Genomic DNA, 27,096 nt, shown 5'->3' on the forward strand with positions numbered 1-27,096 from the left:
ACTCTACATACGAGTTACGGTTTTTGGGTGATACGATACATGTGATAAGATAAGTGACCCTGATGTGGCGACTGACTGTCGCGTTTTAACCCTGATTTATTTTTATGTATGTTATTCATGGTCGAGGGTCAACCCGTATGTTTAAAATATATATGTATATGATTTTATTATTTTATTTTTCCTTATTATCTTCCTAACTAATTACAATGTAAATACATAAATAGCATATAATATAAGCGCATCCTTGGCGGACCAAAGAGATACAAAGAGTTCCCGTGGGAGTTGTGTAGATATCGCGGGCTACTCCATTGTGAGGCAGTTGCATGGATCTAGTTAGCGCTGCCCCTCTCAAAGTGTAAATCCTTTTAAAAGTGTTGGTCTAGTGGCTTTATCATGAGTTCCCTGACATTGTAGGTTTGATAATAGGCTGTGCGCCAATGGAGTTTTTTCTATGTACGCTATTAAAATTCGCTTAAAAGGTGAAGGAAAACGGCTTGTCTGAAAACCAAAAAAATAGACGAGGTGTATTAGGCATAGGCTGATCACCTACTTGCCTATAACATTAACGAATAACCATGAAACAGATACAGAAATCTGAGGCCCAGAACTAAAATGGTTGTAGCGCCATTGATTTGTATCAAACATCTTTTTATAAGTATTTATTGTTCTCAGTTTTCACTCTTCTAAGATTTGTTTATTAAGTACATATAAACAAACTCACTCAAATTAAAATCCACAACATTGTTTTTATCAAATTAAAACGAAGGTTCACATTGTATGGTTGGAAATTAAACTAAAAGCATTTGCATTTATTTCGTTGCACATGTGGATTAAAGAATTATTCATTTGTAAAGATAAAAGTAGAATATATGTCGTATTGTTTTGAAAACTAGAATTTACCCTATATCCTGTGGTTTGAATTTGGTCCAAAGCAAAAATTGTTGTGCTGGATATTGAATGTGGCTTGGAAATGTTTACGGTTTTCGATGGCCTAATTGCGGTTTTAAATTGTTTTTTTTTTTTAATAATTTCATATAAAAAGTGTACACTTGTGTAGATGAAAATGCTTAGGCGTTTGTTTGCTGAAGTTTACTAGTAGTTTGCCTTCTAAATTAGACCTTAAAGATAAAGATGGAATCATAATAATTTCCAATATTTGCTATATAATTTCTTTTTGTTACAATTGATTGATTGGAACCCCTCCTCTAGCTTTTCCCAGAATTCTCTACCTATTTCTTCTACATTCACTTCCTGCTATCATCTTCTAGCCACTTTTTCTAAGCCATTTCTTCTTCCTCTTCCTCTCGGTCCTTTCCATAAAGTTGTCATTAAAGTCCACCTTTCTTACATTCGCATCCATTTGCACGACTTGCTCATTTTAAAGTGATAATGAAATGAGATGCCAAAGGAATCATGGTATTGGATATCAAACTAAAACAAAGAAATTTAGGAACAAGTATGTTAAATCAAGTGGTAATTAACTTATTTGTACTTTTTTACAGACAGTATATTGTTCTATTTTTTGGAAATCTGTGCCATAATATATCGTTATTACAATATTCATCGTATATTTTTTTATTGAATAAGAAAAAGCTTACTAAATATTTTTTTTGGTTTAGTATTTGAAATAAAATAAATATTATCGTTTCAAATTTATTAACATTTAAGCATTTCTTCTCAATATTTTGTATTTACTTCCCCAACTTCCTCATGTCATTTTATATATTCAAGCAGACAAGGCTATTAATGTGTTAGTCACAAAATCAACTATAAAACCTTTCGTGCAACTTAGCGTGCTGCTAGGGCTGCCTCATGCGCCATACTAGAGGTACAGCTGTCTTGCGCATTGTGACGAAAAAGTCAATGAATTTTTTAGTAGTGTCCAAAGTGAATTTATTGTTTATAATCCCTTATCGACAGGTTGCGTCGCGGCTTCAAGCATAGAGGCGTCATGGTGCTACCTCGGCAGACCTGTGGGCTTTTCACGCACACGCTACTGCTGGAGAGATACCCAGGCGGAAGGGAACGACTCGACAGGTCGATTCAGGGTGGCGAGCTTTTCCAGACTGTCATCAATAATCCTGTAAGTTTAAAATATAATAATATATTATAACCGTTATTTTATACATTTATTGTGCTCCTTTTATTCATAATAGTGTTGGCTTTAGCATGCGATTCTCATATCTGCATGCACCAATACACTTTCCGTCTATTTGTGCATTAAAACTCAGTCGCAAGATGAAGGAAAATATTTTAAGAACTTGTCTAAGGACCAAAAGGTCGGCATGTGTCAGGCCCAAATGTCTGATCACTTTTAGATTGACAAATGATGATTATGTTTGCTGACAAATTTCTCGGCAACTAAAGGTCTTATTAAGAAAATTGTTAACTTTAATCCTAAACGACAAATCAAAAATATATATTGGTAGAATTTTTTTGTAAGTTCAGAGGTTGTCTTAATATATATGTAATTAGAGGCTAGTTTGTATAGTTTAACACCTCTTTCCCCAAGAGAACCATACCTGGCAGGATTAAATTCTCTTGAACTAAACATTGTTGAATTTAAATTACTAAAGTTTTCACTTAGTTTATTGTTGAAGTCGGCTATAATTGGGTATGGGGCGATACAGTTATTTGTCTGTTTATTTCATTTTTAACCATTGCCGCGTCGACTCGCATGGTATACTTACGCATACTTCCTAAATAGGCGGCAGGCGTTTAAATATGTTTGTTTTTACGGAGATTCTTAATTATGTGCTTATTTTTTTAAATTTTAATATCCTTGAAGAGTTTACCCAATTTGGGTCGGCAACGAAGCCCCCAGTCTTCTGGTATTGTCTACGGTATAGTGTCACACTTCTCCTAGCCGTTTGCTGTATAAAAGTAACTTTAGTTAAGTTTTGCAAACTGGAAAGTAAAGTTTAACTTAACCATCCATAACCTATCTATGAGAAGTTTTGACTGCATTGGCGTCCCGTAGGCTCGTTTTCCTCCCTAACCGTTTATTAATTCTTAGTAAACGTTCGTGATAAACGTGTGGTTTGCACTTAAGCCGAGCTAGCATTTATGTGCTTACGTCCAGAACATATAAAATTGCTTGAAAGGTATACACTTTCATTGTTATTTGTCACATCAACTTCACCCTATCTACAATACATAATTACTATAGTTCTTTGACTTCCAACTAGGTTGCCTTAAACTTTTAACACTACCATGGGGGTCCATATAAAAGCACTGTTGCGTTAAACGTTCAACGCTCCTGAGGAGGGGGAATAGAAAGAGACGGTGCGAGAGTGAATGGGACAAACCTAACCTAACCTAACCCGTGATAGACTAGCGCGGGCGTTACCAACGAGTATCTTCCAATATTCTTAAGAGGGAGAGAGAAAGACAGTATGAATCAAACGCACGAACTAAGAGTTGAGGATTTCATGCTTTACTATTTGCCCATAAAGGCTTTTATTAGAGTATTACATATTAAATGGACTGGAACAACTGAGTCTATACATGAGTATTAAAATATTCAACATCATCAGAATATCACTGAATGTTTAACACAGGCTCGATTGTTTGTAGACTTCGCTTTTGTAGGCCATAGTTGACAACTGTGTAATTTGGTATGGTAATATTTTTATAAGCTTCATTAAAGCATATGCCTTCAATAATAATCATACATCGTTTACTTGCAAAGAAAGGTACATTTAGATTGATTAATTAATTAATAAACGCACAATGACCTATATAAAAATATGTATGCACGATGACATTAATCATCATAATGTCATAATATTTTATTTATAATTGCTGTCAAAACTTATGGTCTAAATATGTACTCTTCCACACTATAAAGGAACTTTACGTTTAATAATATGGTATATATGTCATAAATAAAATTTATTATTATTATTATATAGTAATTATATAACATTAACTTTGTGTCTCTCACTGAGCACTGTTAGTGATAATAATACGTTATGTAAATAAGGAGTTACTTTTCTATATGTAAAGAGTTTTATTTAGGCGTGTGAAACTGATGTATGTTTTAGGTACTATGTGACCTAGTTTTAACAATTACAGTCGAATCGGTTTTAACGACATCGAAGAGACTACTCATATTTGGTCGTAAAAACCGTATGTCGGAACAGCCGATGAAGTTGTTATTACAACTTCATCTTACTTAATTGAATATGTACATAGAATTCAGCCGGTACTTTTTATGTTGGTCAATATAACCGGTATGTTCTAAACGTTGTCATTGACTGTATTTGTATTGAAGAAAAATTCTGCGTCGGTCCCAAATATGGGATAAAATTGTATTTATTGAACGCATTGAAATATATACAAAGACATTGAGAAAGGGACCCATAACTAGAATAAAAAAACAGCGCTTGATGCAATAGAGAACATAAAACTGTGCACCTAATCTTAAAGAAACAACCAACATAATTAATTATCTTTAGTTTACGGTTTAAGTTACTTTAACCGTGTATCCAATCACGTATTTAAACGGAACAGTAGTAGCGTCGAAGTTATTCCCTATGGACTGAGAAATTTGTCCGTCCAAATCTACAAGGCCAATTCCGGGCAGTATATACTTAATGTATCGACTCCTAAACTAAACTGTTAGAATACCGTATTCTTGAATACTTTCAAAATACTTTAGTAGGAGAGAACCGAATAGTCAGGATCGATCGCCTGCCTGTTGGTCTGACCAAATTAAGACAAGTATGGGTTTCAATAACTTTAATGTAATAAGATAAAGTAATGATAGAGTACTGTGGTGACGGCAAATCGACGTATGGGTAGGGGCTTTTCAAGACAGGCAGGTTTCAGTAATGAAGACTACGAAGACAAGAAGAGTATGTCTTCTGGATTTTTTTATAGAATAGGGGCCAAACGGGCAGGAAGCTCATCTGATCATTTAACGCGGGCCATGGCCAATTGCGAGTGCGTTGCCGGCCTTAAGAATGATGATTTGTATTTACTCTATGCGTCTTATATTCCTCTCAACCCAGACATTTATATTTTGTCGACATCGCTTTCGTGGCCTTACTAGGTTTCTTTTCCAGAAACTCAAACCAGCAATCCATTAGATGTTTCCTCCATGATCGCCAATGACAGTATTGAGTTTTTTTTAAATTATTATCTAAAGAGATAAGACCACAAGTGGTATCAATTTTTAAAAGATACTTTGAAATTAGTACATGTTATTACTGCAAAAGCCTATATAAAATTTATACCAAGCCGTTCGGTGTGGACACGGCTTTTTATATATGGCTGAATGTGCGGATTCTTATAATCAATCTATGTAATTGTACCACTAATCTTAGCAAATAAACGATTTCATTTCATAATAATAAAAAATAATCCAAATCCAACTGGAGATAATCTAGTAACAGAAACGCGTAACAAACTTTGCATAACCCTTTTAGTATGCCCGCTATTTTAATTTCTTTCATGATGTCCTTGAAGAGCATATTGTTAGCATTTGATCTGATTGTTAAAAAGATTTCTGAGATCTAAGAATTCTTAATCTCATATAGGAGTAATGGTAACCTACATTCTGGAGCATCTTCATTATAAATCTTACTTTGAAATGCTCTCTCGATTATTGCTCGGAGCTGACTGAGATTGAATACTGCACTTTTTTCGAATAATATCATTTTCATTTATATTAGTTTCCGCACTAGGTTTTTAGCGCCCATTTTAGCAATTATATATTTCAATTCACATGAAACGTAAGTGAGCGTTCGTAAGCAAGGTTTTGTTCTCTAACTTATTTTATAAATCCCTGTACCACGAAAAAGTTCAGCTTAATATAGTCTAGACACAAATAAAGTGGCTTTCTATTGTTGAAATAATAATGTATTATCGGATCAATAGATCCAAAGGTAACATCTTGTTAAAATTTATTATAGGGACATTTTTAGAATTATTTTTATTAGGTTATGAAATCTTTCTATTAAATAAAAATAAATCAGTGGCGCTACAAGCTTTTGAGGTCTATTTGATCTCAGATTTCTGTATCTGATTCATGATTTGTCAACATATAGACAAATAGGTGATCACCCTGTGCCTGACTCACGTTGCCCGTTCTAACGCGTATTGGCTGCACCTATATTACGTCATCTCTTGTGTTAGGTGTTTATTGTCGTTACGGAATTTCTTGATACGGTCGCCGCGCTCAAACCACGCGATAAAATCTATGCAATAGCTTAAAAAATCTATTTATTTAACTACTAAAGACAATGTACATTGTAACAAAATTATTGAGAACTTCCCAATAAGTAAATTAAGTGCCATTTGAAATTTATTGCGTTGGCCATGCATCAAATTCTGGTTTAATAGTCCGCAGTTAAATAACCGTGGGGTTAGAGGTGCTTCCACGGGCGATAATAAATAACCCCGACCTTGGTGTGGACGTCTAGTTTGTTTAGGACTGGGGAATTATCACGCTATCTATTTTAATTTTCCGTTTTTGGATGTTTTAATTAAGATTTGAATTGGCTCGATTTATTAAGAAAACCTTAGTTTAACATGTTTAAAGTAATTATGTTGACTTTTAAAATTAGAAAAAAAACAGTAGAAATATTGATGTGATATGCATTAATACATTCAATTATGTATATACTATTTATTTTTCACTCACTCATATACTACGATATCACTTATATACTACGATAAGACTGAATATATATTGTATCAGTCTTAATAAATAATGACATATTTTATTGCTATTGTATATTAACATAATTTGCTTCTTTTAATCATTGATTAAATTAATAATTGTTAATTCGTTATTACGTGTCTATAGGAGTACATAGAAATGTAAATAGGAGTTTTCTAGTCAAACGGTGGATTTATCTTGTGATGACCTTGCTAAATTCTAGTCATAGATGTAGAGTAAAAGAAAATAATCTCTATGTACACATATAAAATTCTCGTGTCACAATGTTCGTACCCATACTCTTCCAAAACGACTCGAACGATTCTTAAGATTTTTTTAATATTAAGTAAGTCTAAGTTATGTCCACTAAAAATTATTTTGTTTTTTTTTTGTTTTTTTTTTTATAATACAGCATCATTTACCTTTACCCTTAATTTTCAACTACCATCTACAATCAAACCTTTATTAGTTGGTTAAGAACTTATATTTTGAACTCCGAGGTTTGTATAAAGATAAATCATAGAAAACCTCTGGGCAGTAGCATAGCAAAATGTTCCAAGTTGGTATGTACTAAAAAGGTATGCTAGGCATTATGGAAAAACTAAGTTCGTGGTGGCAGCCAGTAATAATATAGATTTATAGTATGTATGGTATGATATGCGTCTTATTCATCTTATTTAATTATTTTCTACATGATCTGTAATTTCTCTTTTCTGTCTAAGACATGTTAGTTTTCATATATATATAAAGCCTACAAACCTAATCAGAATTCTTCCACACTGTTCTTAACTATTTAGTCTCTATCTATCAAATTGTTTATGTTCTGATGGAAAGAAACAGATATATTTATGGGACTCCTTTTAATCCTCCTTAATTGTATGTTGTCGTGAAAGAAATGCTGTTTAGCAATTTTACAACTTGGAAATAATGAAAAAAATTTCCTTCAGATAAATATCTTCATGACACATATGTCGAATTACGGCAATGATCGTCTGGCCCTCTACACCTTCGAGTCTGTCGTGAAGTTCCTCCGATGCTGGACCAACGTGCGTCTCGCATCAGCACCTCCGCTGGCGCTAGCTGAGAAATACTTCCAACTTAGGCCAGATGAGCTGAACCCATTGTGGGGGGTAAGTAAGCTGTAATACTCGATAATAAGTTAGTTCAAATATTATAATAACTAATATTATTTGTAATATTAGGAATATAAATTATATATATAAAGATATCTTAGGTTTATTTAAACTATTATACCACAAAGAAGTATTATTCTATAGAACTGGAGGCAAACGGGCAGAAGGCTCACCAGATGTAAAGTTATATGGCAACATCACATCTCATGGGCGGCGGGTATTTGGTGCGCCTTAGCCGCCTGACCGTTTGCCTCATGATCTCTTATAAAAACAAATACTTTTCTTGAAATAATTCAAGCACTGACAGTCACTAAGTGGGACTTAATATCAATTTTGTTACTTAGTACTCGAATACAGGCTATTTTTATTACATAATTAAAAAGTATAGAGAATAACTTAATATTTTTTTTATTGTTTCTCAAATTTTTTACATCAATAAATGAGTATGAGAAAACCCCTGTAAGTAATCAAAAGACACTTGTGTTAGGGTTGATGATGTGACATTTAAATATGAATAATACTTCGATACTATTGAATTAAACATTCATATAAAGCCTTGTCAGTACTGGTATTGTGCTATTTATGACAAGTATTTTAAATTGAACAAGAATCAGAGATTCATAATTGTTATTCCAGTTGAGATGAAAACAGAGTTTAGTTGCAAAAGGCCGTAAGCAATAGCTAGTTATTAATATTTACAATTGTGCATCATTACAAAGGCGAACTGTCAAAGAGATAGCTGGGTTTGTTCCGGTTTTCGTTTCCCGCATAAATACCTCGCGATACAGAGCTTTGAGCCAGGTACATTCCAGATCTAGATCTTTACACTCCAGTAATTTTCATATTACCTAGGTCTCCTGTCTTCGCATTCTTTGTTCGCGAAAAATCTAGGTTTTCTGTTCTGGAATTTATTAAGACTTTAAATCAGTCAATGTTGTGTTTGTAGTTTTCTTTCGAAACCGGTTTTAGTGTTTGTAGCTGGGTTTATTAATGTAAATCAAATGTATCGATAACATATAATGTAGCAGATGTTTCAGTAAAAATAAATAAACTGAAGTGGAAATAGGCGGGGTATATGACAGGAAGACAAGTTAGAAGGTGGATAGACCAGATTGAAGAACAGGAGGAGGGCACACAGATGTTTTGTTATCTATAACTTCACATAATAGTGCATCGTCACGTGATATGTCATCATATCAATTACTGATTACATTACTAGAGGCATTGTTTGAAATTAAAACTATATATATAAGGCAATGAATGAACATATATTTAAACCTTTATTACCATGTTATGTAGTGACAACCAAGTAATAAACATATTTAAAAATTAAAAATAAATCAGTGGCACCACAACCTTTTCGGGTGTGGACTTATTTATGTATCTGTTTTCATTCTGTTGTCAAGTAGGTGATCAGCCTCCTGTTTCTGCCGTTTTTTTTATATATACCTACACAAAAAAATTTTTTAGTTGCCTTATAAGGCAATCCGGTTTTCGAGTCACATTAAATTGTAAAATCACCGTTAGAGCAAATGTTAAATGAGCAAATAGAAAAAGTCTATCGCTACACGGCCGGGGATTGAACCTACGACCTCACTAATGAGATTCGCACGCTGAAGCTATGAGGCCAACACTGCTCCTAGTAATGTAATCTGTAATCTTGCTGCTGTAATCTGCAAGATTACGCAAGGTATCTATAGCATTAAATTTTTTTAGGAATCAGTACAGCATTGTGCACTCTCGTGCCATTGTTGTACATTCGATCGGACTGTGCCTGGTACGTTCTTCAAAAGTTTTCAAACACAAGACGCATTGTACGCTACAACTCGGGATATACTTTCAATGACACATTCCATTTACGAAACAAAAGTTTCGTTGCATGACTAAACGGGAATTTGAATACTAGAAATATGAAAGTTAAAGTTAGTATAGCTAATATAGTAATAAAGCAGCAATCAAAGTTAACAACACGTAATTATAGAATAAATAAAACACTTTATTTCTAGTGAAATATTTATTAATTACACTGTCTACACTAAAAAGGTTTTTTATATAGCAGGGACATGAATGATATGCCCATGAACACTCTCAATGCCTTACGAGTGAGTTACTGAAATAATCTTCTGTACTATGACAGAACCGTAGGCCGTAAAATAAACGATTGGTTTCCGTCAATCGACCAATGCGTTTTAGTAAAATAATACTCCTATATCTCTCATCTCAATCGATGTGGTCGCGGCTTTGGGCGGCGGTCGTTTGTATATTTGACAGAAATTTGGATAAATTTACAGGTAAATTGTATCTTTTTATCATCGAGACAAATCATGTCCCTAGAGTGATTGTTGATTGTTTGTTTTACTAACTCTTTGTTTATACCCAGACAAAGGCGTGTGGATTGGCGATAATAGATAATAACAAGATAACTTTTCAAGTTAATTTGAAATCAATTAAGCAAATTCTATTCTCGCCAATATACATAATTGCTCTTCAACATTAACCTTATACCTCTTAATATCCATAGTCTATCTTATGTATAAGTATATTATATATTCCATGCCCGCACTGCGGCTTAATTATTTTTACTAACTTGAACTTAATAAATTTATTTCGCTATGCAATGAAACAATGTATTCAAGTTTTTATAACTCATTCGTAAGGCATTCGTAGTTTTGAGCAAATTTCTATGGTGAATTACTCTAAAAATAGTTTTTCAATCTTATTTAATTTATAAGCCATATATTAAATGATTTAGTCGGCATCATAAAATAACAATGTTGCTTAAACTTTAGATGTAATTTTAAAAGTTGGTAATAGACTGCTTATAGTCTAGTCAACAAGTTCAAAAACGTGAAAAATAGAGATAAAGATGAGAAGAAAAAGTTTTTGAAGGATTTTGGTGCAGGTTATAAATTACAATTGTAATTAACAAAATAAATAAAAATTGATATTTCGTTTTTTGTTAATAACTTGAAAAATATTAACATTTAAGCAATTTTGAACTTTTTTTTCTTCAAGGCTCTTGATTTTTGTTAGTGCCTATTTTATTTTATTATAGTAGTTTTTTCTGGCTACATGTTCTTGACATATAATTATCAAATCAGTGTATACAAAATATTGAAAAAACTATTATGGAGTTTCTTGCCCATTCTACATATGAAACTACGTCTTGGCAGGGGCAACAAGAATCTTTTAAATATTTTTAAATTGTAATTTGGATTTTCAAAATTGATTTGTTTATAGGAAATAAATGATTTCATTTAATGAAAACCCCACCATACATTCCAATAAAAAAATACCAAAACAAAATACATATTGGATATCATTTGAATAGGTCCTGGCAAAGTGGGTATTTAAACTCACTGACATTTATATCCAATAATATTACGAAACATAATAAGATTACCTTTTGTGATTACTAGAAAGTAGTTTTTTCTTAAAGCAAGGAAAAATAAAATGAAGCTTTCTGCCCGCCCCGATCTGAATATAATTTTGTATTCACTGGGGACTTTCATAAAGTAATAAGTATTTTTATAGAACGACTTTATTGCGTACTAGATCTCGAAGTACTTTATAAAAGCAAAAAGTATTTAATGGAATTGTTTGTATAAATAATGTCACTAAATCAATAAAAACTTTATTATTATTATTAAGTATTCTTCAACAGCACTGTTGGTCTAATGGATTCACCGTGCGACTCCCATTCGTCGGTCGTAGGTTCGATACCTGCCTTTCCACCAGCTCTTTAAGTTTATGTACTCATTTAAAATTTGCTTGAACGACGAAGGAAAACATCGTGCAACGGCGTGCGGCAGGCACTAGCCGATCACCTACTTGCCTATTAGATAGACAAATGATCATTGAACAGATACAGACATCTGAGGCCTAGATCTAAAAAGATTGTAGGGCCAATGGTTACTGTTAAACATCGCTTGACGTGATAACCCCGTAACAGACTTACCGAGTTTTAAGATTAGACATGTCTTTACTGAGACATCGTGGAACATTTCGATCTAGACTAACTTAAGACTAATAAGTAATTTAAGTCTAACCTAATTGACTAATAACCATATATAATAGAAGAAACAGTCTTATATTCTCTATTAATGAGGAGACACTCTGTTCTTGTGTTTATTTTTAATAATATGTAGTTTTTAATTTAAGTAGGTACTTTACAAATAGACGTTCGCCTAAAAATGTTCTTCGATATCCGGTAAATGTATTAAGTTAAGAGAAAATAGTTATTTGCAATGGGATTAATGGAGTGTATTGAAAATGGATTGCTCTATACACAATAGTTTCGTCGTTACAATTTCTCTGTACTGTTTGAAAATGTTGATTCTTTTTAAGACTATTTATTCCATGTTACGGAGGTATTGTAATAGTCTTACGGAATCATTTTGAGAGATCCTTTACTTAATTCAAGTAATCAAATTAACGTTTTAGGTGGGCTGAAAGTAGGCTCACATAGAAAAATCTTTTTTTGGTAGAATTTGATTGCATTGCCATCGAAAGCGATACAACGATTATAGTGGTACCATTTTAAGTACGACTTCTTAAGATATTGCCTCTTTATAAGCGCAAAATTTTTATTCGGCGAGTATTCTCTTGAGGTCTCTACAGTAAATATTGTATGTGAGAACCTCCAAACCACGGCTGTGCGAACTTATTGAAAAGCAAACGTTGTAATATCAGCATTTTTATTCTATGCAGAGAATTGTGGACTATATTAACGGCCCGGAAATAAATTATTTAATATATTTTACGGTCGTGTTTGATTTATGTTATTTGTTTTGTTTTGTGACGAATGTTTTGTTGCGATCGTGTTTTGTTTTTTTTTCGTGGTTTCAGGCATTTGTGTTTTGATCATTCATGACTAAATATGTAATAACAATATTACACTATATTTCCAAAGTATATTTATAAGCCGCTTCTATGGGCTTGTGATTTCCCAGATTCGATTCCCCGCAAATCAATTTTTGAATAAGATATTGTTTTAAATTTGAGCAGAGAAGGCTAAATTACTTATGATAACAAATAACTTTTTGGGGTTCACAATAAACAACAGATTTTCTTAATTTAACTCAACAATTCATAGAACCCCTGCGACGACGTCCGCCACAGACGCATCTGGTCCAAGTCGAAGTGGTGCGATACGTTACCCAAAATCCTGGTCATCGGGCCTCAGAAGACAGGAAGCACTGCGCTCTACACGTTCCTGGCGATGCATCCAGTCCTGGTACCGAATCAACCCAGCCCAACTACATATGAAGAACTCCAGTTCTTCAATAACAACAACTATATGAAGGGACTAGATTGGTAAGTTTTAAGCACAAATATTTTCTCGGGTTTTTAATTTTCCTTAGTATAATAAATCAGTAAGGAAAGCGCTAATAACTGGAGGTTTTTATTCAGTAGCAAGTGCAGTGTTGGCCTAGTGGCTTCAGTGGGCGATTCATCATCATAGATTCGATTTCCGGCTGTTCACCAATTGACTTTATTTGTATGTGCGCATTTAACATTCGCTCAAACGGTGAAGAAAAAACATCGTCAGGAAACCGGCTTTCCTTGCACCCAAAAAGTCGACGGCGTGTATCAGGCACAAGAAGCTGATGGCAAGTAGGTGACTTGCCTATTAGATTGACAAATTATCTTGAAACAAACCCAGAAATCTGAGGCCCAGACCTAAATAGGTAGCGTTTATTTTCATTCAATAACGTCTTTATTTACTAAACAAAAGTTCATTCCAATGCTTTTAGAGAAATTGTTTTAGATTTTAATCAACTTAAATACATTAGAGTACTCAGTAAATGAGTTTATTTTTAGAGTAGGTACTGTAGAAAAGTTTAATCTAAAATATAATATTATTTTTGGTGTAGTATTTAACAAAATACAGTTTTGATTAGAATAGATTGTTCAGCACTAAACTAATTAATTTCATTTATTCATATAGAATCCAATAAAGAAATCCATATTAAATGCTTCTAATTTTACATTTACTGCCATTTCTTAAATCAAGGGCGTAGAACGGATGATAAGAACTGGCAAAAAACTCCGCCACTTTATTTTATTGCCAAGACTTTTTTTATTAAGTTAAGGAAGTATCTATTGTCTTTACCCTATGTCGATAATTATATAAATGTATATATATTATGTACAATACAATATAACAAATTCACCTCAAAATATAGGGATTTAATAAATTCTGATCAATCGCCGATCAAATTCGAGAAATGTTTTATTAATAACTTGGCTGGGAATAAATTATACGATTTATGTAAATTCAATAAAATCTTACCGTTTCGTTAAAATGGCCGATATAATTTGTCTGCCTAGTTAAATTGAATATTTGTTTTACTTATTTTACAGGCCTTATTTCACAAACTTAATTATGATCATAGAATTTTTTTTGAAGATCGTGAAATGTCTGAGCGTCTCTTACCGTAATCATTAATTTGACTAGAAGATGCTCAAAGAAATATATGAAAACCCAGCATCTTTTGTTAGAATGCTTTTAATTTAGTTTTTTTGTCATTTATAGAAAAGAAAAGGAGAATTTTACTAAACCTGTATTTTTGTCATTTTTTTTATAATATACTTTTTTCTAATAACTATGTTTTATAATTGTATATCTATTATTATAACTGATAAGGCGTTCTAATGTTAATGTTAAAGAAATGCATCATTTTTAGAAGTTAACCTACGAATATATAACTTCAGCTTATAAATCTGAAGTTTAAGACAGTAATATAAGTAATCTATTTATAAAAAAAGACTTAAATGCCAACTATTTACAATTTTCAAGAAAAGATTACTAAAAATATTGTCAGCCTTTGCAAGGCAGTCCTTTTATAGTTAAACGCTATATATTTTTGGAATAAACACAAGAGGACGAAGCGATTTTATTTTCCATTCAGTGTAGCCGAGAACTTCACGTACACCTATTTATCTTTATTATAACGTTGAGAAATGGTTATAAGTACATACATTGGACGTGAACATCACTAGATAACTTAGCGCTACGAACTCTGTTTTCTTGATAACTTTTGGTCCCGTATTACCTATTTACCAGAGTATTCAAAGTCAAAAATCATTCATATATGTAACACAATGTACACTTATGAACGTCAAAAAACATACATTAAACACTTAATTCTACATTTACTGCCTGTTCTTAAATCAAGGGCGTAGAACGGAAGAGAAGAACTGGCTATAAACTTGAATGCACCATAATTACAAAAGTATACGTTTTCTTTTTTTTGCCGATTCATATTGCCATTTTATATATGTATCGTGTAGGGATGAAATAATATTATACAATTTTAACACACATTAAATACATACAATTCTGATGAACCAGATAGGTCTGGATATCCATAGTTCTCACACCTTGAAATCGATATTTTTTAGTTTTTATTTATTAATTTCTATTCTGTGTACTTATGTATACATTTAAGAAATTATACTTCTTTGACGTAACAAGATATAAATCTTTTCAAAAAAAATATTGTACGTTTATAGAAAAAACGACACGGTCAATAGAAAAAAAGGTACCTATTTAATACGTACTAAATTGTTTACTATATCTAACTGCAGGGTGTCGGTTTTTTGTGACGATGACGAAATACGAATACTCCCGTCATTTTGCCATAACGCGCCAAAAAAAGTATAACTCAAAAAAAATTCTTGTATGTTGCCTACCTATATGTGCTTGTCTCATTATATATTGTTTTTTTTTTTATTTTTGTACTAATGTATCAGTGTACAGAGCGTTGGAAAGTTTTCATAAATAAATTCCCATATAATCACGAATGATTATTCGTTTAGCAAAGATTTCTGTATAATTTCGTTAATACACAAATATATCTGTCTACATTGAACATTTTCGTCAGTAAATGTTATAAAAACGTTATAATTCAGGGTCTAACCCAGGGCCCAGCACGTGACCACCTAGTTACGATCAAATTACATACAAGTATCGCTATATTGAACCGTTGTGACAACATTGTATCGAATAAACGAGCAAAAAATCGTTTATTAAAGTTTCAGCCTGAATGTAATTTATTTTAATTAAAGTTACGTTGAAAGTATCTCGGCCAGCAATATAATGGTCCATACTAAAAGAGGTATTTGTAAATCGTTGCTCTCGCGATTCGGTTGTATTTACACTTCTGTTATTTGTTTTTGTCTAGTTTACATACATTGCTAACATAACGATAAATATTCGATTTTAACTTTCGCAGTGTACACACTTGTATAGTACAAATTTCTATGGTCTTTCTATTAATACTATGGACTTTCTATGAGCGCCCTAAACATTCGCTCGGTGAAGGAACAGATTGTGAGGAAATCAGCTTGCATTAGACCCAAGCAGTCAAGAAGTACTCTTAAATTTAAAAAAAAAATTATGACGATTCAGAGGTAACCTAACAAAGTTTAAAAAATGTTATATATCCTTGTAAAAAAGACGTCGCACCCATGTCAAGGTGTCTCAAGAAGGACTAACTATAAAGTAGTTATGCTTAGTAAAATAAAGTTTAAGTAATGAGCTTTTAAGCTTGCAAAAGTATGTTATATATTCTAATTTTTAATATTTTAGTTTCGGTTGCTAAATTTGCATCTCCTAGGCACTTGTGGCCTTCGATAGGCTGCTTAACATAATTTATAATTGTGTGTATATGACGTTTATCATAAGAATTAAAATAGAACACAAACACCTAAAACTAATGAGATGGAAATATGTGTTATTACGTATTTATTATATATTACACATTATACAAACGTGATCGCCAAATATTTTGACTTCACATTCACCAGATATATTTATAGTTTAATTGGCAATGAATACTCATAATATTTTTGAAATAAATTTCAAAATTTAAAACTATAATAGCATGTAACGTTGTAACAATTACCTCATCATCATCATCTATCTATTAGATTGACTAATGATCTTTTTCATGATCATTAGTCAATCTAATAGGCAAGTAGGTGATCAGCCTCCTGTGACTGTCACGCGCCGTCGACTCGGGGTCTGGCAAGCCGGTTATCTCACGATGTTTTCCATCACCGTTCGAACGAATGTTAAATGCGCACATAGAAAGAAACTCTATTAGTACACAGCCGGGGATCAACCTTAGTAATTGCTCCATCTTTCCGGATATAAAATTATAAATTATTATTTCGACTGACTGTTTAGCTAAGAAAGACTTCAAACAAACAAAGATTGGTATCTGTTGAGCAATTTAAGTAAAATAGTTTTTGAAAATTTAACTAGGTGGCAACACTTTATATGAAGATTGGTTGTAACTAAGTGTTCTTGCTGTCATTCATCTTCTTACCAAATAAAAGTTATATTTGTGCTAATTACTATCGTTTCTTTGATAAAAAACCCATAATCCTTCAGGTTATGGGCCCAGTAGATTCTGCAATTGAAAGTTTTAAGAAAAATAGCAAAGAAAAAGTTACAATCGTATTGTGAAGAAATTGACAAAATAACCTCAAAATGGATTCAATGCGGTCAATAAACTTAGAAAAATTTGATGGAAATAACTTTAGGCAATGGAAATTCCAGATAAAGTGTGCCCTAAAAGCAAAAGGGATTGATATTTCAGTGCCTAAACCGGCTGGAAATAATGTTGAATGGACAAAGAATGATGGCATGGCCATGTTTATTATAACATCTTCGATGGACTTCAAACAAATAACTTTAATAGAAAATTGTGAAACTGCTAAGGAAATAATGACAAAACTTGAATCAATATACGAACAGAAGAGTGAATTATGTAAAATGTTGATCCATGAAAAGTTTTATCAGTATAAAATGTCTACAAATGACAGTGTAGCTCAACACATTTCTAAAGTGGAATCATTGGCCAAGCAGTTAAAAGAAAGTGGCGAAAGTATTAATGAAATGGCTGTGATAACAAAAATACTTGGAACACTGCCTCATAAGTATAGATCACTCCGTCAAGCGTGGATGTCTTTGGATCCAGAGCAACAGACTCTTGTCAATCTCACTGCTCGTTTGTTAGATGAAGAAGCTAGTTTACAGTGTGAAGAAGAACAAGAAACCGCTCTTCTTGTGGCTAAGAAAGGATGGAAAAATAGCCCAAAACAAAGTGAGCTGAATAGAAATGCTAGTAATTCAAATCAAAATAAAAACAGTAAACACAGATTTGAATGTTATAATTGTGGGAAACGAGGACATTTTTCTCGAGAATGTCGTGCTCCAAAGAAATCCAAGTATAGAAAACTTCAACAGGAAGGTGCAGACTTGTTAGCGTTTAATGTAGAAACCAAATTCCATGAAGCTGAAGACAATGTGTGGATTTTAGACAGTGGTGCCTCTGCACATATGACCTATAGAAAGGAGTTCTTTGTAGAACTATTGGAATGTAACCAGAAATCATTGACATTAGGAAACAAACAATCAGTGGAAGTGGCTGGCATTGGCAAGGTGTTAATAAAGAGATGTGTCAATGGACAGTGGGAGAACAGTGAACTACATGATGTATTATATGTACCAAATTTGCGACGAAATCTGTTCTCAGAAGGTGTGATAATGCGTAAATCATATATCATTATCAAGAAAGACTCTGGTGCATTCATTTACAAAGGAAATGACTTGGTAATGTGTGCAACAATAACAGAAAATAATTTATACGAATTGAAAATTAAAGCTGTGGTCTCAGATACATGTAACTTAGTTCAAAGTGATCAAAATAACATTAAAATGTGGCATGAAAGACTGGGACATGTTAACCTAAAACAAATCAAGAGTATGAGTGCTGATAATGTGGTAGAAGGCTTGAAACTGAATAACAGTGATAAAACTGATTTTGTTTGTGAAGCATGTGCATATGGAAAGCAGTGCAGATTTCCATTTCACAAATCTATACGAGGAGAACTACAGCCAGGTGACCTTGTATATAGTGATGTCTGTGGACCTATGAGTCATACATCTATCCAAGGTATGAGATACTTTATATTATTTAAGGATGCTGCTACAAGTTACAGGCATGTATATTTTGTCAAACATAAAAGTGATGTGATGGACATATTCATTAAATACAATGCTATGATCAAAAATAAGTACATGCATAGTGTCAGAATATTGCATACTGATAATGGAAGAGAGTATGTGAATAAAACCTTCAATGACTATCTCAGCAAAGAAGGTATAATTCATGAGTGTACTGCGCCATATACACCAGAACAAAATGGGCGTGCTGAAAGAGAGAACCGTACCATTGTGGAGAGTGCACGTTCAATGTTGTACGCAAGGGATGTGTCACTGGAATTATGGGCTGAGGCTGTGAATTGTGCAGTATATTTATTAAACCGGACTTCCTCCAGCCAAACTCCTAAGAAAACACCATTTGAATTATGGAACGGCATCAAACCTCATATAGGCCATGTGAAGGTGTTTGGAAGTATTGGATATATCCATATTCCTAATCAGCTAAGAACTAAACTTGACAAAAAGAGTGAGAAAATGATACTAATTGGGTATGATAATAACAATTACAGGATGTTCAATCCAGAAACCAAAAAGGTTAAAATATCAAGAAATGTAATTTTTGAAGAACATATTGTTCCAGAGATAAGGAAGAATATTACACAAATATACATTGACAATGAAGTGAAGACATTAGGACAACAAAATCAAATGCAAGAAACAAATGTAGAGGATACTCTTGTGGAAACTTCATCATCAGAGAATGAAGATACCATGTTGAGTTGTAATAGTAATGACCCTACATATGAACCTTCTCAAGAATTAGATGATGATTTAATTCAAAGCAACATAAATTTGAGACCAAGGATTAATAGACGTTTTGAAGCAAACCTAATTGAACTGTCACTGCCACAAACGTATGCTGAAGCAATGAAAAGTCCACAAAGAAACGACTGGTTGAAAGCTATTGATGAAGAATTGCTTGCACATGAAGAGAATAATACTTGGACTCCAGTAGAGAGGTCTGGTCAACGTACGCTTACTACAAAGTGGGTTTTTGCTATAAAAAAGGATGAAAATGATCAGGTAAAACGGTTTAAAGCTCGTTTATGTGCACGCGGATTTAATCAAATAAAAGATATTGACTATCAAGAAATATTCTCTCCAACAACGAGATATGACTCTATAAGAATTATCCTTTCTATTGCAGCTAAATATAATTTAGAAATTCAACAGTTTGATGTAAAGACTGCTTTTTTGAACGGGTATTTGGAAGAGAATATTTTTATAGAAGTACCAGAAGGAATTTCATTTAAAAATGATTGTATCCTAAAACTTAATAAATCACTGTATGGACTTAAACAGGCGTCTCGTTGTTGGAATAGAAGATTCACTGAGTTTTTAATAAAATATGGTTTTGTGCAATCTCAGGCTGACAGTTGTGTTTATGTAGGTATTTTCAATGGGGTGAAAGTATTCATAATAATTTATGTTGATGATGCACTTGTAGTCTCTTCCAGTTCCTCAATGATTAAAAGAGTTATAGAATATTTGAAACAAACATTTAAAATAAAAGAATTAAAATTGAAATATTTTGTGGGAATGGAAATAGAGAGAGTAAATAATTGTATCTGTATTTATCAAAGAGATTACATTGAAAAATTAATAGAGAAGTTTTGTATGAGTGATTCAAATCCTGCCAGTACCCCTGCAGATGTAAATGTTGTTATTTCAAAGAAAATGGATGAAAATATTATTAATTTTCCATACAGAGAAGCTATAGGGTCCTTGTTATTTTTGAGCTCTGTTTCAAGGCCTGACATTTCTTTTGCTGTAAATGTTTTGAGTAGATATGTAAACGATCCAAGTCAACAACATGTAAATGCCATTAAACGTGTTATTAGATACCTAATAAATACTAAAGATTTATGTATATGTTATGGAGAAAGTAGTGATCTCACTGGCTATTCGGATTCAGATTTTGCAGGTGATGTAGACACGCGTAAGTCTACTACAGGTTATATTTTTAATATGAATGGGGGACCTATAACATGGTGTAGCCAGAAACAGAAGACTACTGCTCTCTCCACAACTGAAGCAGAATTTGTAGCTGCTTGTGAAGCTGCAAAAGAGATATTATGGTTACAGCAATTATTATTAGATTTAGGTGAAAATATTACATCTGTTCCATTGTATGTTGATAATCAGAGTGCAATTAAGTTAATTAGCAATCCTGTTTATCATAAGAAAACCAAACACATAGATGTGAAATTTAATTTTATAAGGGAAAAGGTTGAGTTGGGTGTAATTAAACTAAATTATATTCCTAGTAACAGTCAATTAGCAGATATGTTAACTAAAGCGTTACCAACTCAAGCTTTTATCTATTTAAGAGATCACATTTTGTTTTTCTTTTCACAACTCTAATTTCAGTAGGAGTTTATTTTTTTTTATATTTGTACCTAGTTTAAATTTTAGTGGGAGTGTTGAGCAATTTAAGTAAAATAGTTTTTGAAAATTTAACTAGGTGGCAACACTTTATATGAAGATTGGTTGTAACTAAGTGTTCTTGCTGTCATTCATCTTCTTACCAAATAAAAGTTATATTTGTGCTAATTACTATCGTTTCTTTGATAAAAAACCCATAATCCTTCAGTATCATTAACACTATCACAGCTACAACCTACATAAAACAAAACAGGTCAACGCAATTTGTTCATCAAGTTTAAATTATAGCTATCGATCCAGCGTAGCACGATAGCGGAAAGCTCAAGGTTCTACCGAGTATTAAGTCTGGTAGTAAAACAATTAGTTATCTTGTATAAAAGCTCTTGACCGCTTTAACTACGCATATTACGAATCAAGTTTTTTTTTAATAGAACAGGGTGCAAACTAGCAGGAGGCTCACCTGATGTTAAGTGATATCATCGCCCATTGACACTCTCAATCCCAGAGGGCTCGCGAGTGGTAAATTTTATCGTAGCTGCAAGTTGCAAGATGCGTTGTTAATAGAGGATTTCTTGCATGGTCAATATCGTGTCGTTGGTTAAATATCATCTATCGTAATAAGGAAATGTTCATTATTTTAAGTGCCGACTTTGCGTCGACTCTGCACGGTAGTCTACATTACAAATGTTCATATATGATGTGAATATTTTTCCGAATTGGGTTTTAATATTAAACATGGAAATGTTGGAAAACTAAAACAGTTTTTAATTTTAATGTGGATTTCAAATATTTGTCAATTCAAGATTAATACAAAAAATAACAGAGTTTTCAGTCTAATTAATTTAAACACTATCATTTTTTTATACTTTAATTCCATATTTCCGCTTAACAAGAAGAAGGACGCAAACGGCAGGAGGCTCACCTGTTTAAGTGCTATGAACACTCTCAATACCAGAGGGCTCGCGCGTGTGTTGCCGGCCTTTTTTATTAAATAATATAATCGGTAAATTTTATTTTAATCGTGTATCCATCTTTTAAAATGGATACATAAGATACATCATATATTTTTTCCACTTGCTCTAAGAAACGATGATAAAAAATGGAAATAAATAATGTACTTTTTGAGTTTGGTGACCGGATAGGTCCTTTACCGGTCCAAAGCCATGCTTCCAAGTATCACTTGGGGTATTACATACAAGTCGTAAAGAACGATGGAATAAAAATTTGGAGCTGTTTTAAGGTGATGCCGTGGTACGACAAATTTACCTTATAACCATACTATTTTCATTTCTTTTATATGTTATTTCAACAATGCTATTGTTTTGTTTTAATATTTTTTCTTTCATCAGGTATCTAAACTTCTTTCCGCCGAACCAGAGCAACGCATCCCAAATAACTTTTGAAAAGTCGGCGACGTATTTCGACGGTGATCTTGTACCGCGACGTGCCCACGCCCTGCTGCCGAACGCGAAGATTATTGCTATACTAATCTCGCCTTCTAAAAGGTAAGCTTAATTCAAATACATTATTGTTCATATATTGTATTTATTCCTAGTATAGATACACTAGATATAGATAGTGGTGCCAATCAAAATTTTCAAAGACTTTTTATTCTATATTCAAATTAAAATTTGAAAGCATTTGTTTTTTTTTCTGTTGGCGCTGTATTTTTTTTATGTTATTAAATCATTAAACCTGTTATTTATGATACACGGTTTTATTATTTTTTTAATAATAAACTTTAACTTCTCTAGGACTTGGATATTTAATAAATAGAATTGGAAAATAAATGAAAAACAATTTTACTCGGCAATAATTCTATTAAATTATTTGTTATAACACGATTCGGGATACAGACAATAATTACCATTAAGTATAATCTCAATAAATGCAAAAATCTTCTGAAGATCTACTTTCTAACCCGTTTATTACGTCGTTTCAACCCTAAACGGGCAATTAAAGCTTACACGGGCAGCACAGTTGTAATGTCTCCGAGTAATATGTCTTACGGCCATCTGTCAGCTTTTTCTCGAACATTCCTACCTTGATTACCGCTATACAACCTAATTGCGCCGCTCTTAAAGCGAGAATATCCACAGATTGTATGGCATATAATAAGCGAAGTGCTATTGTACAAAATATAAAATAAATTACGATGGTATTTGGATCGCGTGCGTCAGTAAAATAATTATACTTTATAGTTACTTACATAAAACATAAGTTTCAGCCCCCTTGATGTGTTCAGGATTGATTTACAGACACATTCTATTTGTCCCTTACTTAAAATAAAACAATTTTATTATTGTTCCATGTTATCAAGTTTTTTAAGGAAATACAATAAAACTGCATTTTAACTGCAACTGTCGTTTTAGCAACTTTCCTATGTTAATTAATTTCTATTATTATTATTTCCTTTTAACTTGTTGTATTCCTGCATAATGCATTTTCTACTACTACTATTTACTATTCCATTATTATGTGATTTTGCGGGCTACTCTATTTTGGAGTTGAACTTATTTAGAATGTCGTTAAAACAACGAATATCGTTAATACAATGGGTATTATAGAAATATTTTACAATATTTAAAAAATAATATTTAACGTCGGTGCAATAAATGTAAAAGAAGAATACAATAAGTTAATGAGAAAATAAAGTAACAGCTGGTGGTACATGGCAGAGAGTGACACAATTCAGACAGGAAGGCGGGATTTGAAGGAGGCATTTACTTCATAATACCTAAAAATCTATGTTTTAATTGTAAAAGAATCTGAGTTTCGTAGTTTCATTAATGTTCTGTTATATCGAAGAAGGCCGCACAATCACTCCACAGTCTACTTATTTCAATGGAAAAGTAATTATCGAGAACAAACGCACAAAGCCTTCATGTAAATATTTCAATCGAGTCCGTTTGTAATTTCCAACCGAGCGTAAAACAAAAATGAAAATAGTTTTAAAACAAGCTCAATATTAAACATTGTGTTTCTGTGTTCAATGTGTTGTTATTTGACCTTAATTTTTTTCATTATTCTTGTATTTAATGAGTCTCTTGTTCATGCGTTTTTATACATTAATATATTTCTTAAACTTAGCAGGAGTGTCCGCAAAATAGTTTAATAATTAACACGAATTGTACCGGCATTTTCAGTTAATGTCAATCCCGAATTCTATGCAATTTTGTATCGCTCTATCTCATTTTTTTATATTAAGAGACCTGCATAGTCAAAACTGTTTACGACGACATGGCTTAGTACAATACATCGGTTATATAGACCATAGTCAAAGGTCCCGGCTGAATTATATTGTACGAGTATTAGGCACTTAATAACAACGTCATCGGCTGTTACGACTATCGGTTTTTACGAGCAAATATGAGTAGTCTAGTAGAAAAACGGGACCGCTATTGAAAGTTAAAAAAATCTAAATTTTAGAAATTTTGACCACCACACCAAATCTTTTTCAGTTTAGTAACAAAAAAGTTAATCTTATAAACCTATATTTTTTATTATATTTATTTATTAAATAGCTATGTTTTGTGCTTATTGTGTAAATCCCTGGCAGTAGGAATACAAAAAATATATACATAATAAAATATCCAGGGCCTACTCGTGGTACCAACACATTCGGTCGCACGGCGATCCAGTGGCGAACAATTACACCTTCCACGCCATCATCTCAGCGAATGACTCGGCGCCGAAACAGTTACGAGACCTAAGGTAAGAGTTTTTAATATACGATTTGAAATAGTCTTAATGGATTGAGTCTAAGAACTAAACTAGAAGAACTTATTAGTATGTTTCTATAATCTATCCGAAACACCTTTGTGTGAAATCACAACTTTATAGTAATTTGTTTGATCATATATCACCAATGTGAAATTATATACACAATTATGTATAATATGTCACATCCCCTGGGGAACTAAGTCGTAAAAGCAAAATTTATTATTTCAGGAAAAATAAAAGAAGGGACGTATAATTATTACTTGGATATTAAGTACGATACATATACAAATGTATACATGAAACGATATATAAATTGTTGTTATGTATTTACTGTAGATAGTTAATAAATAACTCATAATAAAAAAAATATATTAGCCTCGGTGACTCAGATGTATTATCACTGCTTTTTATTTGTTTTTAAACTGTCGCATTAACTTTCATGAATATTTAGTAAAATTATAATCTAAACTGAAACTATATGGTTGTTGCCATCTATTAAGGAAAATAAAATTAGGTAAGCGAGTTAGAAACGATTACAAACATTGTGTAAATAATCATTTCCGTAGAATAAAGAAATCCTCGTGTTTTTTAGACTAAAATGTTTTGCATAAATTCTAAAAAAATAGTTATCATCCAAGGAAGTCGAAAATGAGAAAATATTAAAACATTCGTAATACGTAGTGCATTACGACATTATTTCCCGGGGCAAGCGATGTGGCATGCATGTTTTCCATTTATCATTTTCCCTACTATGCGTGGATATTCATACTAAATATTTGAAATTGTCATATTGATTTTATCAGCCTAAAGACTCAACTTGTCCTTAATTTCGCAAAACAAGTGAAAAAGTCAACGAAATCTTGTTATCCCAAAAATTCTGAATCGTTATAGGATTCCTCTTGTTATAACAAGGAAACAATTGAATTTCGTATTCTTGCTGTTGTTTTGTTTGCAGTCGCGTAATTCATGGAGCAGACACATTTTTGTTTCTAGTGATCATTTGAAGAAGCAACGGTATTTAATATTTTGTTATTGAATATCGATTGTCAATTCCGCTTATACGGTCTCTCCGTGATCTCTTAATTTATCTTATTTATTGCTACGTTATGTAATACCACCCATACCACAACTCTTCCTTAAAATGCAGAGCTGGGTGAATTAGTTTGAGTGTAGGCCATAACGTACACATCAATCAAACGTCGTACAAAATATCGAACATTTTTATAATGAAAACTTATTTAAAGTTTATACACTGTACCTAATCATTTTCGCCTACGCAAAATCTTATGAATTTTTGGGTCTCTTTTTATTGTCGCTGTGTCATTGCATCGATTTTTAAACTATAATTTAAACTTTATTCAGGTTTTCATCAAAATTAAAGATTTAAAAAACGTATTTAAAGAAAGGTCTAATGCTTTATTAAGTGGTTTGCGTATTGTTCGTGCCTTTCTTAGGAAAACCTCCTACATCTCTTGTTGTAACCTATATGACCATCTAGCAGCTAACTATATATTGTATTTCCAGGAATCGTTGCCTCAATCCGGGAAAATACAGCCACTACTTGGAACGATGGTTGTCGGAGTACAACTCACATCAGTTCCATATAATTGATGGATCGCTGCTTCGCTCTGAACCAGCTATCATTATGAACACTTTGCAGAAATTCCTGAAAATTCCTCATATTGACTATCACAAGTTGCTTAAGTAAGTGTTTATATTAATGTTTTTTTACATGGACTTCCACTTTTAGTAACCCCATCGTTACTCCTGCAATTTTTGGGCGTACGAAGCCTTCATATGTATACTAGGTATAGCATACATTATATATATGATGAGGGGGCAAATGCAGGAGGCTCATCTGATGTTAAGAGATATCGCCCATAGACATTCACATTGCCAAGAGGCTGGCAAGTGCGTTGCCGGAAATTAAATATACCGCCAAATAGCGATAGCGAAACAGTAGATCAGTCAAAATATTTTAATTTGTCGACAAAAAAATATTATATAATTATTTTTTGTACTTATACTCCGTCGCGACGTATGTATATTTAAGAACCCCTATCATGAATTTTAATAACAAGCCATACTTTGCGATAAATGCTTTGATAGATCGCAAAATATCTATACATTTGCTTCGTTGCGTGATACGAGAAATGGCAAGTCATATC

General features: G+C 32.6%; 1 protein-coding gene across 3 annotated transcripts in view; it reads left to right on the plus strand.

Annotated features, from left to right (window-relative positions):
• LOC110997880 (bifunctional heparan sulfate N-deacetylase/N-sulfotransferase) overlaps nucleotides 1-27,096 on the plus strand; it is a 127,526-nt gene that overhangs the window by 95,496 nt on the left and 4,934 nt on the right. For all 3 annotated transcript variants that reach the window (XM_022266240.2, XM_022266256.2, XM_022266249.2), the window contains exons 9-14: nucleotides 1,921-2,083; nucleotides 7,615-7,797; nucleotides 12,896-13,116; nucleotides 22,555-22,710; nucleotides 24,803-24,919; nucleotides 26,453-26,632. In XM_022266240.2, coding sequence (XP_022121932.2) covers nucleotides 1,921-2,083; nucleotides 7,615-7,797; nucleotides 12,896-13,116; nucleotides 22,555-22,710; nucleotides 24,803-24,919; nucleotides 26,453-26,632 — 1,020 coding nt within the window. The remainder of the gene's footprint in view (nucleotides 1-1,920; nucleotides 2,084-7,614; nucleotides 7,798-12,895; nucleotides 13,117-22,554; nucleotides 22,711-24,802; nucleotides 24,920-26,452; nucleotides 26,633-27,096) is intronic.

Source organism: Pieris rapae, chromosome 10, assembly GCF_905147795.1.
Source record: "Pieris rapae chromosome 10, ilPieRapa1.1, whole genome shotgun sequence".
In the NCBI taxonomy this organism is placed as follows: domain Eukaryota; kingdom Metazoa; phylum Arthropoda; class Insecta; order Lepidoptera; family Pieridae; genus Pieris; species Pieris rapae.